The sequence below is a fragment of the Barbatula barbatula genome (assembly GCF_947034865.1).
Source record: "Barbatula barbatula genome assembly, chromosome: 22".
Taxonomy (NCBI): Eukaryota; Metazoa; Chordata; class Actinopteri; order Cypriniformes; family Nemacheilidae; genus Barbatula; species Barbatula barbatula.
The window spans coordinates 1,373,629-1,386,373 of record NC_136785.1 but is presented as its reverse complement, the minus strand read 5'-3'; the positions used below and the strand labels follow the sequence as shown (position 1 = coordinate 1,386,373).

Here is a 12,745-nt window from a genome sequence, read left to right as displayed (position 1 = left end):
TTTTATTTTTTGTTCCGAGGTCTGTCACGTGATTGCTCTGACCTACTGGTGCCGGGTTGCCATGTCTGGTGCGCATGTCTGGTTACATTTGCAAAGACAACAAATAATCAAACACACGGAAGTATTAATAACAAACCAATGTATATAATGACGTATTTTAATAAAACAATAATGAACAACGTGGACCATTTACATACGTTTAAAAAGATTGATTAGAATTCCAATGTATTTGTTAAAAGGTTACATCGTAATATGTTCTGACTCAAAACATAAGAAGCTTCTGAAATGTCGACTATTTTGGGATTTACATTCGTAATGCGCATTACGTGTTGTATTGCAGGGATGATTTTGATGGTCGTTGGGTGCGTTTTGTGGCAGATCTGGCAACCCTGCACTGTTATCTGACATGGCGGCCCCCAGTGAATGAGAGGCTGGTCGTACAGAACACACGTCTCGATAAAACATCGGGCAGATTAATCTTCAGTCGTAAAATCAAGCTTTAGATCCAGAAGACAGGGGTAAGATGAATCGTGCTTTTGTGTTGTTGTGTTTACAGGGCGTTTAATAAGCCGCTGATATAACGAGCTGTCATTTCTGCTGGACTCTGCATAAAGAGCCGCTGATATACATTAAACATTGTATGTACTTCATACTTCACTGCTATTCAGGTACGGCGAGTTATTTCTATATTTAAATGTGTTGAATGGGAACACATTTGCATTAATAGGCTAATTGTTTTATTATTTGACATTTAAATGATTTTATTCTACATTAAATAGTTTAGTGTACTTTGATATTTACTATTGTAAACTTGATCAACTGTATTTAACGCTGCTGTATACTTTAACATTTACTACATGTTAGAAAAATCTTTGGCAAATTGTTGGAAATGCAACATAAATTTTAGTATTTTTTCATGTGGGATGTTTTTATGATGGCTTGCAGTAGTATGCATGTGTATTATTAACCAATGTAACACAAGAGCCATCAAAAGCCGATCATTTAACTTTCTGTCTGCTGTGTTTTCATAACCGGTGCCAAAGTTCACATCGTCTGGGGTTGAGAAATTGCACTTGAGGAATTTGGACATCCTCAAGTTTAGCAGCGTTTAAAATATACGTTAGTTCTAAGCTAAAGATGATGCGTAGTTAGACAGCTCACTTTGTTTTGACTGATGCCATCCATACCAAAATATTGTTTAAACAAAATAAATGGACCATGTTTCCTATTCAATTTCTTGAAAAGATTTTGATATGTGATATTTTTTCCCACCAGAGGTCTGATCTGACGTGCGCAGGAGGTCAAGAGGTGGATGATGTTTGTATGCTGACAGATTTGGCTCATCTCCTGTCATCCCTGAAGACCCTGTCTTTAAGAGCCACCTCCCCTACTCCGCAGCCATGCAGACGGATTCCGTGCTGGTTGAATCGGCAGTGGTCTTTGCTATCGTGGTGTCCGTCCACATGGCCGTGTGGAATCAGCTGTCCTGGTGCTGCATCGCTCTGGCCGTCCAGGCTTTCTACGTGCAGCACAAATGGGATCGCCTCCTTCGCACCGGCGCCGCCGTGTTCCAGTTTCGCCCCACAGCCAATAGCGGCGTCCTCCCGGCCAGCATGGTGCTGCCCCTCCTCGGTCTCGCTCTTAGGGGACGCTGCGAGGCAGTGGGTAACGTCTACTTTGAACGTTTCGCCACGGTTATAACAGTCATAGGTATGATGCTGGCACTGTTCATGTCTCTCATTGCGCTGGGTATCACACGGCCCGTGCCCACAAACACCTGTGTCATAGCCGGCATCGCGAGCAGCGCCATCCTGTATACGGTGAAGCAGATGCTGACCGTGTCGGAGGTCATTGAGGTCTTGGAGGTCCTGTTGATCTTTGTGTATCTGAGTTTAATCCTGTTGTATCTGCTTCCACGCTGCTTCACGCCCGGCGAGGCTCTTCTCATCCTGGGCGGCATCAGTTTGATCATTAAGCTGCTCATCAAGCGCTCTCTGGTTTCAGGCGGGAACGTTAACGCAGACCCGCTTCCATTTTTCCTGCCGGTGGCTGTGTTAGGCTTCGTGATGTTGGGAATCTTCTTCTCTGTGCTTTTCATCTTCATGGAATCAGAAACTTGGGCGGCTTCTCTGTTTTTCCACACGATGACGGCCGTTTTGGGGTTGGGCTTGTTGGTTCCCTGGCTTTCTTTGCTGACGCAGCATCACCCAGTCACCTGGTTGTTAAATTTCATCGGCCAGAGCGACACCCGACTCGGGCTTATCGGATTCTGGACGGCTTTGGTGCTTTTGGCGGTCGGCGTGGTCATGCATCAAAACAGCCATCGCTCGGGCAGCAGTAAGAAACACCAGGCATCCACCACCGTACGGAAATATTTCCATCTCCTCATCGTGTTGACATTCGCCCCCGGATTGGCACTTGACCGCCCCCTGCTTCATTTGGCTTCGGTCGGGTGTCTCTCCGCGTTCTTGTTCTTGGAGTTGGTCCGATATTTCCGGATTCGACCGCTCGGGTCTCCGCTGAGAAACCTGCTCACTTTATTCCTGGATGAGAGAGACTCCGGACCCCTCATCCTCACACACATCTACCTGCTGTTGGGCGTCTCTCTACCTGTCTGGCTTTCACCCGGGCCTTGCACCCCCAAAGGTGGATTAGCGGGCGCGGGGGGTCTGGTGCCGTATGCGGGGGTGTTGGCCGTGGGGGTCGGGGACACGGTTGCGTCTGTATTTGGTAGCACGGTCGGTGAGATCCGCTGGCCGGGCACCAAGAAGACTTTTGAGGGCACGGCCAGCTCGGTGTTTGCGCAGATCATCGCCGTGGTGGTTTTCCTCATCGCCGACAGCAGCATTAACCTGAACGCCAGTTATTCATGGGTTCTGGGTTCCATCACCATGGTTGCCATGCTGGAAGCGTACACATTACAGATCGACAACCTGCTGCTCCCTCTGTACCTCTACATCCTTCTGCTGTTATAACTTAATAAAACACATTATGACAATGTACATGTAGTAAAGGGAGAGTTCAACCAAAAAAGAAAAATACATTTCATTTATTTACTCTCATGTCATTTTATACCTGTATGGCTTTCTTCTGTAGCACACTAAAGATCTTTTGAAGAACTTTAATAACCAAACAACACTGAACTCCATTGAATGAACATTTCTCAGAATATCATCTTCTGTGTTCCACAAAAGAGTCATACAGGCTTTTGAACGTAATCTTTGGGTGTACTATTCCCTTTAAGATCAGTAAAGCCCTGGTCAAAATAAACCTAAGAATTATTTTAATACGGAAAGTGAAATGCAATAATCCAAGCACTGTACACGTAAATTGTAGTTAATGCTCTGAAATGTATTCAACAACGCTATAACATCACTGCAGTATTCTAGTCGAATGAATTTAAAACCAAATCAAACTAATATATAAACACAACAGTTAGAAACATCTAAAGGTTTTCTACACCCCTGGCTGAAGTTCAACATTTTTACATTTGAGCGCTGGTGGAACAGAAAAGACACACTACTGCTTATTTTCTGTGTTTTAATTTGTTCAAGTTTACATGTGAATATAATTTTATTGGAGTGTTAAATCGAACCTGTTTTTGAATGTTTGAAGCTCTGATATCTTGTGACGCTCTTCATATTTAATTCCCATAAATCCTGCCGCTGTCACTTCTGTATGTGTGACAGGGAATGAGTTGCACATAGACGCACGCACGTCCCTCAATGGCCCTTTAAGAATGTTTGCACTTGCTGGGAAACACACATACAGACACGTCTTACAGATGCACAATTTCTTATTTAAACACTTTATTTGGGTGAATCTCGCATCCCATGTCCGGGTCACATTTCACCCCAAAACCAATAGAAAAGACTTCATGAATATTTATTTTAATGACACCGACTGGTATGTTATTTGTATGACCATAAATAACATTCCCTGCAATACTCGATTCACTTTAATTATTTCAGATGTTTTTTTTTACATCAGACTTTATTTATTTTTCATTTCATTTGATTTAGCACAATAAACGCAATGAAGGTTGACCACTGTGCTGAGCAAATGAGAGGAATTAAAATGAAGGAAGTCAAATAACAGACATTTTGATATTTTAGATCAAATTTAGACTTATTAAAGGCACGGCTAAGTAAATGCGATTTCAACCTAGACTTAAAATCATGAATAGAGGAAACAGATCTCACAGATAGCGGCAGATAGTTCTATAAGATAGGAACGGCCACTGCAAATGCACGGTCACTCTCTGTTTCAATCTTGAGCTTGGATAGGATAGAGTAATACTATCGCAGACATCTAGCCGGCCTATATTACAAGATCCGACTAATATGAGGGAGACAGACCTTTCATAGACTTAAGTTTAAAGACATTTAAATCTGGGGAATGTGCTCTCGTTTTCACACTCTTGTTAACAAATCTGGCTTTTTGGACCATTTGAAGAATTGACAAGGAGGATTTTGACAGTCCAACATACAGGGGCAATAATCCAACCGTGATCAAACAAATGCATGTATACTTTTTAAAAGATCTAACTTTGGACAGAAGCATGAATTGACTACTGAGTTAATCTGGGAGGAATCATAGACAACTCCCACATTTTTCACCGTGTAAGAATTTAACAGTCCACAGTTGACATTCTGTATTCCTTATTTATAGTTCTCATTATGTTTTTCTGAAGATTTCTCAAATCGTTACAATGAGCATAGAAGAAGTAACTACTTGTTTCAATATTGTAATTATGGTAAAAAACGTAATGTAACAAGTCTTAAGGCTTCATTTTCTTAAAAGGAAAATATCTTTTGTTTCTTTTGAATTTGGATTAAATATGACCCGGACAGGTTCTTTACAGGTTTCATGATTAATGTGTTATTTCAGTCCAAAAGCATTTATGCATCACGGAAAGCCATTGAAGAACATAAACGTATACAGTTATACTCTTAAAGTATTATTTTGATGCTGTGTGTAGTATATCTGCCTTTACTGTGCACTATGAAGGACTGATAGCAAAGCGCTTTGGAATAAAATGCTGAAAGTGGTTTGTCTGCATGGATGTGTAGGAGCATCAGTAGATGTTTATGTACACGTCAATCTATCCTGTAAAATCAGCATGTATGCAATTCAGTGAGATACGGGTGCTGTTTTACCTGTCCGGTCTGCACTCGATCCCGCATCGGTTCATGATTGATGTTTTTATCTCATTTATTTATGAGGCCTTGTGCACAGCTATATGTCGCTATTGACGTTTGGTGGGTGTTTTTAGTAGATGCTTGTCATTAGAATCGATACGCTGTTCAGCTCGCAGTGCATTGTGGGACACGTGGCCTCTATAGACATTTGCATGACTCTTTTGTGATTTTTTCAGTGTACTGAATATTGGATTCAAACTACCTGTAATGTGCGATCCTTTGAAGTCTTGTGTTGGAATTCTTCTTGTACATTTTCATTTTGATGGTTTGTGATATTTCCAGAAACGTTTCTTTGTTCAAATATCTCTTAACAATCACTGCGAAATGAAACTAGTTGCAACAATGTTATATTTCAGTTAACTATTGTATGTATTCAAGGTTGATTTTGTCATGTTTGTTTTGATATTGAAAGTCGTTTTAAATCAACTGCTTGAAGGAAAGGTTCTTTATGGCTGTAAATATGATTCTTCAGATTTTCGGACAGTATTTGATCTTTTCTTTGGAAATTCATATTATGATTCTTTTGATCAAACAGATTGTCTTTTCTATATGGTATTATGTTGGGTACGCAAAGAATGCAGAGTAAATAATCAAATAAAAAGATTTCTAATAAATTAAATGTGTTTGTAGACTACGGAAAATCAGATTATAAACATAACAGACTCATCAGATGACTGGAAAAACACCTCCCATTTATTAACACTGTTGTGACTGTAAAAAAGATCCAAATCACATTTTCTGGTAAGAGAGAAAGCTAAATGTTCCGTCCATGTCAAGCATCATTTCATATGCAGTTGGATGGTAAAAAAGGCTCATTATTGTCCATAAATATTCACTGTCTTTGTCGAAGTAAATGCGATTTCTTTTGAATGTTATTTCAGGATGTTTATGAGTAGAGGGAGGGGAAGGGCAGCTCCTCGGTAGGCTGAAGCCTGAGAAAAAGAGAGATTTCATTTACAACACAGAACTAACTTAACCCTTTCTGCACTGAGGTGGACATTACCTAAGTATTTAAGAATTTATAAATATCTGTACTTTATGAGAGTGCTTTTACACATTACAAGGCATATATCATACTTTTTACTCCACTACATTTCATAAATAAATCTTGTACATCTCAAATCTAATACTTTTACTTCTTATCTTTTACATAAGTAACTTATGTAAAAGGGGTTTTACTTCTAAACGTAGGAAAGTATTGGATTGTACTTACATTCTGTATTTAAGGTTTAAAAACGTGTAAAAATGTATTTATGAAAAGTTGTAAAACTATGACATACTGCTTTATAATGTGGTGAAGTAAGTTTTCCAAAGTAAAACGCTCATAAAGTACAAATACTTGAAAACCGTATTTGAGAAAAAGTTTAAATACTAAAAAGCACTGTCCACCTCCGTGCATTACCCAGCATGCACTGCTCTTACCAGTTCTCTGGACTCCAAACTGTGTTTTCCGACTCCATAATGTGAAAGGTGTAAACATGGCGAGAGCGATCCGATGTGTTTTCAGCACTGCGGTGGACCACCTCGCCGTGGATTAAAATCACTCCACCTGCAGAACAGTACAACGAACGATGAGCTACAGTCTTAGGTCAAAGCTACTCATCTACAGTTTATATGTACAAAGATCATATATCTTATTTAGGTTATGTCCTACCAAGAGAGAAAATATGATCGGTCAAAAAACTTCTAAGACACATTCACTTATGATTTAACACAAAAAACAGAATGTGTTACTAAAACATACCTACATTAATGTTTAAGTCTCACCCTTTTTAACCGGAGCAGGGACGAAAAGCGTGTTGTCATGAGTCTGTTCTCGGCCGATGAAATCAGTCAGTGGAAACGTGCCCTTAGGTGTCCGCACCATTCGCCTGCTAATTCCATCTTACATTGGAAAAGACCCACGAAAATGACAAATGCACAGAAACACAGTGATATGCTTCATTCGGAAATTTACTTTAGATGGCGATATAAATGCTGGTTTTATTCAAACCCACGATGAAGCCTGTGCAGTGTTTACTGAACCTACTCTTGTGTGAGCCTGGTGTGAACCACAGACAGCCGTTGTCAACGGTGGCGTCCTCTAGAGCGATCCACATTCCCATCACCCTTCCCAAAGGCTCTGTGTACAGGAATGTGGCGTCCTGGTGAGCTGTCACTGATGTCAAAGAATACAACAATAAAAATGTGCAGAATTCAACAATCCTGTTTAATAAAAGTAAATAAGTCATGACAATTTTATATGAATTTTGATTATAACTAGAAACCATTAAATATTATAGTTATTTAGCATTTATTAGTGAAGAGTGTAATGCTTGCCATTGGCTGAAGATGTGGACGGAGCTAACTTACCTTCTCCACCAATGCCTGGTTGCTGTTGCACACAAAACACATACGGTATTAGTGAGAAATAACGAAAAAAGGCACCGTAAGCACCATAATTGTAGACAAAGTACACACATATGTCATAAACCATAGTTTAAGTTAACTGTACCTTAAAGATGTACATACTCTGCAGAATTACTGGATGTGTTATCTCAAGCTTCTGGGCCAAATTCTGCAGAAGAGAACATTCCCCACATTAAAACATCAGTTTTCATTTAACATTAGATCAGAAACATACAGAGCCACGGAAGGAACATTGGCAAAATTAAATAAATCTGAAGACTTTCCGGTGCGCACGTGAAAGTTTCTTGACATGCGTACGCGATAGTTTCTCGTGGGACGTGAAATTTCGTGTTCTCACGGGGTGCTGTGAATGTGCCTGTTCTGCATAAAAAGGCCTGAAATGTAGATGCTGTGCAAGATATGTAGTATTAGACATGAATAGGCACACGTCTATGCAGTTGGGGGGGATGTTTTTAAACGTTGAAACGTGCACAACTTTAATAAAAAGGCAAATTTCTTTACGTAGCTTATATACTACATAGGCTATCATGAATGGGAAGAATCTGTGAAAATCACCCCGAACCATATAATGACAAGCTTGCATTTTATTGATGATGTAGGCCTAGATTATATGAGATGTTTTATCCAGGCCATTTCCGAATGATATAGTTCTAAAACAAATACTTATTGTTAAATGCAAAGCAGGTGCAAGAAGAACGCAAGGTATAGATGGCCTGACATCTTTCATTAAAACAGCATATAAATTTATATAAATATAAATATATATTTTTGCCAATGTCCCTTACACGGCTCCGTAGAAACAAACTGTATGTACAGCAATTATACAATTAAAGATAATAACACAATAAAGAAAAACATTGTTATGTTTCATCTCAGTTTGGTCATTGCCTGAATTTTTGATGAGTGAGTGACTGATTTAAACAGCGGCTCATACGCGTGAAGAGCTGTAAAGACAAACACAACAAAATAAATGACATTGTAAGTATGTCCATATAAATATATAAACATGAATCTAATAAGCCTTGATCATTTCTTAAATACTCACCATGTCCAATTTTATTGAGTGAACGTTCTCTTGGCACAATGAACTGCCCTACAAAACACATGATAAGTTTCATTTACTAAACAACGATGGGTTGTTTCAACTTATATGTCATATATGTATGTATTTTGTGTTTATTTAAATGAACAGGTGGGTTTGTCCGTACAGTAAGAAAGAAAATTTACAGATGAGATCTCTTAAATAAGTCAAGTATTTCTCCTAGACATCAATAAGAGCAAAATTAAACATTTGCAACTCAGTCTTTCCTTTTGAGAAGAAATCCCAAACGTTTCAATGAAATACAGATTGTTTTTTTATTTTACACCTCCATACTCTTCATGGAGTCATTTTTATTTTCTCTTAGCAATTTTAGGAGAAACATCTGAGAAGTTGAATGTAAATTGAAACAATTCAGAACGAAGAGCATGGGAGCAATATTTTTTTCTCTGGGAATTCTATCCAACCATAAATAAAAACAACCGGGCAAACAAAAAAAATCTCCGTGTTACAGACCTTTATCATCAAACACTCCCTTTTCAAAGAAATAGCGAATCTTGTCTCCACTGGTGATGAAGTAATCTGCATTTCCCTTGAAAAACACATCATATGATATTGTACGACTGAAGTGATAGTTGTTGGTTGACAGTTGTTTGCATTGACGTTTAGGTTAAAACAAGCTGGTTTAAGTGGTCATCTAAACTGATTCAGCCCCTGAGGTTAAGGTTCATATTAACAACAATGAACCCCATCGACATTTTCTCGAAATATCTTCTTTTGTGTTCCACAGATGAAAGAGTCATACAGGTTATGCGGGTCAATGATGACAGATTATTTTGTGAACTTGTCTTTTTAACCAAACCAGGGCTGCGTCCGAAATCGCATACTGTGACAGTTCGTAATGAATTTGAATAAGTACCTATCGGCCGTAAAAAAACAGTACGTCCTATAGAGTACGAATGGGAGTAGGATGAATACATTTGGGACATACTGCGTCCGTCCATGTATTATATTTATTGGCACAAAGGTTTTCCGCTATATTTGACAATTGCTCAGCTCCCATGGCATCATGGGATACATAAGTGTCCGTCCGATCCACACTCACGAATATCGGTGGAAGTACTAGACCATCCGGGTATTTCTCACGTACTGCATACTGAGGTTTCGGACATACTATTCATGACTATACAGTACGGAAGTGGGCGATTTTGGACGCGGCCCAGGTCTCTATACCTAACACGTGCACACGCCTGGTCTTACCTGCATCTTTACCGTTTGAAGGCACGTGAAAGGCAAGAATAGGAGAAAGTTAATGAAGATATACTGCTTCACATGCTGGATTGATGCATTTTGACTTTGTGAGTATTGCTTCTGCGTACCTGTGACTTGAGCTGCTCGTCGTGGTTGGTGGAGAACTGTGTTCTGCAGTGCGCGGGCACGTCCATGCTCTCAACGATCTCGCTCATGCGCTCCCGAAGCGCGTCACATTCCTCAGGAGACAGAAAGCCCTCGAGCACCAGATACCCGTCCTCTCGATACTACCACACCAAAAACACACAAGAAACTCCATCAGACCCTAAAACATCATTCACCATAACTCAAAGAAAATAACGTTCTGTAGTGTCCCTGCTGAAATCAATTCAAAGTCTAACCCTGGGTTCACACCGGACGCGAATTAAGAGTTCTGCGCGAGTGAATGCAAAGACACGTATAGATGGGAACTCGGTCGTCTTCCAGGAAGGTTGAGATTTTCAGATCACGTCACACACGAAAATAACAAACTTTCCGATTGTTCGCGTTTGGTGTGAACCCAGCACAACGGCTTACATTGCGAACATGAAAAAGCAGACGCTCACTTTTAAAAACCTTACAAAATTCCCTTCTGTGTTTTGGGTCTTATTTCGGTAGGATTGAATTGTGCTGGATTGACAGAAAACATCCCATCAACAGAACCCAACATATTTTCAGTAAAGCTTTTCAAAAATCTCTTTTGTGCGGCACTGCGCAGAGCGACTGGAGCGTGTCATCGAAGTACCGCGAGAGCGATTCGACAGCATAGCTTTCTACTCTCTCTCGCGATACTTTATATTATGGGCCGATAGGTCTGCGCAGCAGCGCGTGACGTTGACCACACCTCTCGTCTTGTATGTCACGCCCACTTCAGATTCCATCTACATTACGCAACAGCCTTTCAACGTGAATCATCATTTCATAAACACGCGCGAGTTCGAGTTTGCATGAAACTCAAATCCGTAAACATATTTATTTTAATATTGATCATCAGTCTTCAAAACGTGTTTTGCATCGACACCAAAAAGCTCGTGCTGTCACTCCTGCGTATGAACGCGTTCCTGATTCACGACAACATAAACAACTTATTAAAGTATATAAGAGGGAGGAATACATCTTTACACCGTTTAAAGTCGTTTCTTACCTTTTGAACGTCCTGCTCTGTCAACATCTCCATGCTGGTTGTGATCGACTTGTGCGCTGGTTTATCCAGATCAACTCTCTCTCTCTCACTCTGTCTCTCTCTCACTCTGTCTCTCTCCCCCTCTCTCTCTCTCTCTGTCTCTCTCTCTCTCTCTCTCTGTCTCTCTCCCCTCTCTCTCTGTCTCTCTCTCACTCTGTCTCTCTCCCCTCTCTCTCTGTCTCTCTCTCTCTCTCTCTCTCTCCCCTCTCTCTCTGTCTCTCTCTCACTCTGTCTCTCTCCCCTCTCTCTCTGTCTCTCTCTCTGTCTCTCTCTCTCTCTCTCCCCTCTCTCTCTGTCTCTCTCTCACTCTGTCTCTCTCCCCTCTCTCTCTGTCTCTCTCTCTCTCTCTCTCTCCCCCCCCCCTCTCTCTCTTCTTCTCTATATGTCTCTCTCACTCTGTCTCTCACTCTCTGTCTCTCCCTCTTTCCCCCCCTCTCTCTCTTCTTCTCTATATGTCTCTCTCACTCTGTCTCTGTCTGTCTCTCTCTCTCTCTTCTTCTCTATATGTCTCTCTCACTCTCTCTCTGTCTCTCTCTCTCCCCTCTCTCTCTGTCTCTCTCTCTCTCCCCCCTCTCTCTCTCTCTCCCCTCTCTCTCTCTCTCCCCTCTCTCTCTGTCTCTCTCTCTCTCTCTCTCTCTCTCTCTCCCCTCTCTCTCTGTCTCTCTCTCTCTCTCTCTCCCCTCTCTCTCTGTCTCTCTCTCCCCCCCCCCCCCTCTCTCTCTCTCTCTCTCTCTCTCTCTCTCTCCTCTCTCTCTCTCTCTCTCTCTCTCTCCTCTCTCTCTGTCTCTCTCTCTCTCTCTCTCTCTCTCTCTCTCTCTCTCTCTCTGTCTCTGTCTCTGTCTCTCTCTCCCCTCTCTCTCTGTCTCTCTCTCTCTCCCCCCTCTCTCTCTCTCTCTCTCTCTCTCTCTCCCCTCTCTCAATGTGATTGATTAAACTGTAACCGTGGTGATGTAATTGGATTTTACATTAACTCTTTCACAGAACTATGGGATACACATATGTACATTTAGCAACTTAAGTTATTGAACATGTGAACAAAAAAGTTTCCAGTAACCTTATTAATTCCAGGTTAATACCCTGAAGAGAAAACAGGTCGGTTTACTTTCATATAGTTAGAAACAATATTTGTCAATAGCTTGTATTATTCTGTAAAATAGCTAAATAACTAATTCAACAATAATTACACGGTGCATCACTTAATAACTAAAGAACAATGACACTATTTCTGTATTTCACAAGCACACAGAGAACAAAAAATAATTGACCCTCCCAATATGGCCGACGCATTGACATACGATTCAACAGCCAATGAGGCGCCATGAGTCAAGTTCAGTTGTAGACAGTTCATCTATTGCGTGTGTGTGTATTTGACATGCTGACCGAGGGGAGGGAGGGATAGGGACACTTGACTGGGATAGATACCAGCTGAGAGTGAAGAGATAAGTAGGATTCTGACAAAGTTCACAGAACTTTATTTGTTCTGATGTCACAGAACAAACTTTGTCTCTATTGACCCCTGCCTGTCATTGTAACTTTATGATGGCTGTGCAGAAGACAGGCGGTTTGAACTTTATGTATACAGTATGTGAGGCAGGTCTGTTTTAGTGTAATTACAACCTGGTT

The 12,745-nt window shown here is 40.8% G+C and overlaps 2 protein-coding genes across 3 annotated transcripts; one reads left to right on the top strand and one right to left on the bottom strand.

The window, feature by feature from the left end:
* The first annotated feature begins 70 nt into the window (after window positions 1–70).
* dolk (dolichol kinase) lies at window positions 71–5,809 on the top strand. Its single transcript, XM_079486173.1, has 2 exons — window positions 71–518; window positions 1,276–5,809. The coding sequence occupies exon 2, from the start codon at window positions 1,401–1,403 to the stop codon at window positions 2,973–2,975; it is 1,575 nt and encodes a 524-aa protein (XP_079342299.1). The 5' UTR covers window positions 71–518; window positions 1,276–1,400; the 3' UTR covers window positions 2,976–5,809.
* A 64-nt stretch (window positions 5,810–5,873) lies between these two features.
* On the bottom strand, window positions 5,874–11,834 carry phyhd1 (phytanoyl-CoA dioxygenase domain containing 1). 2 transcript variants are annotated; one of them, XM_079486340.1, is made up of 11 exons: window positions 11,084–11,834; window positions 10,029–10,187; window positions 9,166–9,241; window positions 8,656–8,703; window positions 8,499–8,554; window positions 7,696–7,758; window positions 7,554–7,575; window positions 7,231–7,359; window positions 6,969–7,085; window positions 6,624–6,750; window positions 5,874–6,133 (listed from the first exon to the last, which is right to left on the bottom strand). In XM_079486340.1, the coding sequence occupies exons 1-11, from the start codon at window positions 11,114–11,116 to the stop codon at window positions 6,088–6,090; spliced, it is 876 nt and encodes a 291-aa protein (XP_079342466.1). In that variant the 5' UTR covers window positions 11,117–11,834; the 3' UTR covers window positions 5,874–6,087. The 2 variants fall into 2 exon arrangements, with proteins under 2 accessions (XP_079342466.1, XP_079342467.1); XM_079486341.1 differs by lacking the exon at window positions 11,084–11,834 and adding an exon at window positions 10,506–10,698.
* Window positions 11,835–12,745: the final 911 nt, after the last annotated feature.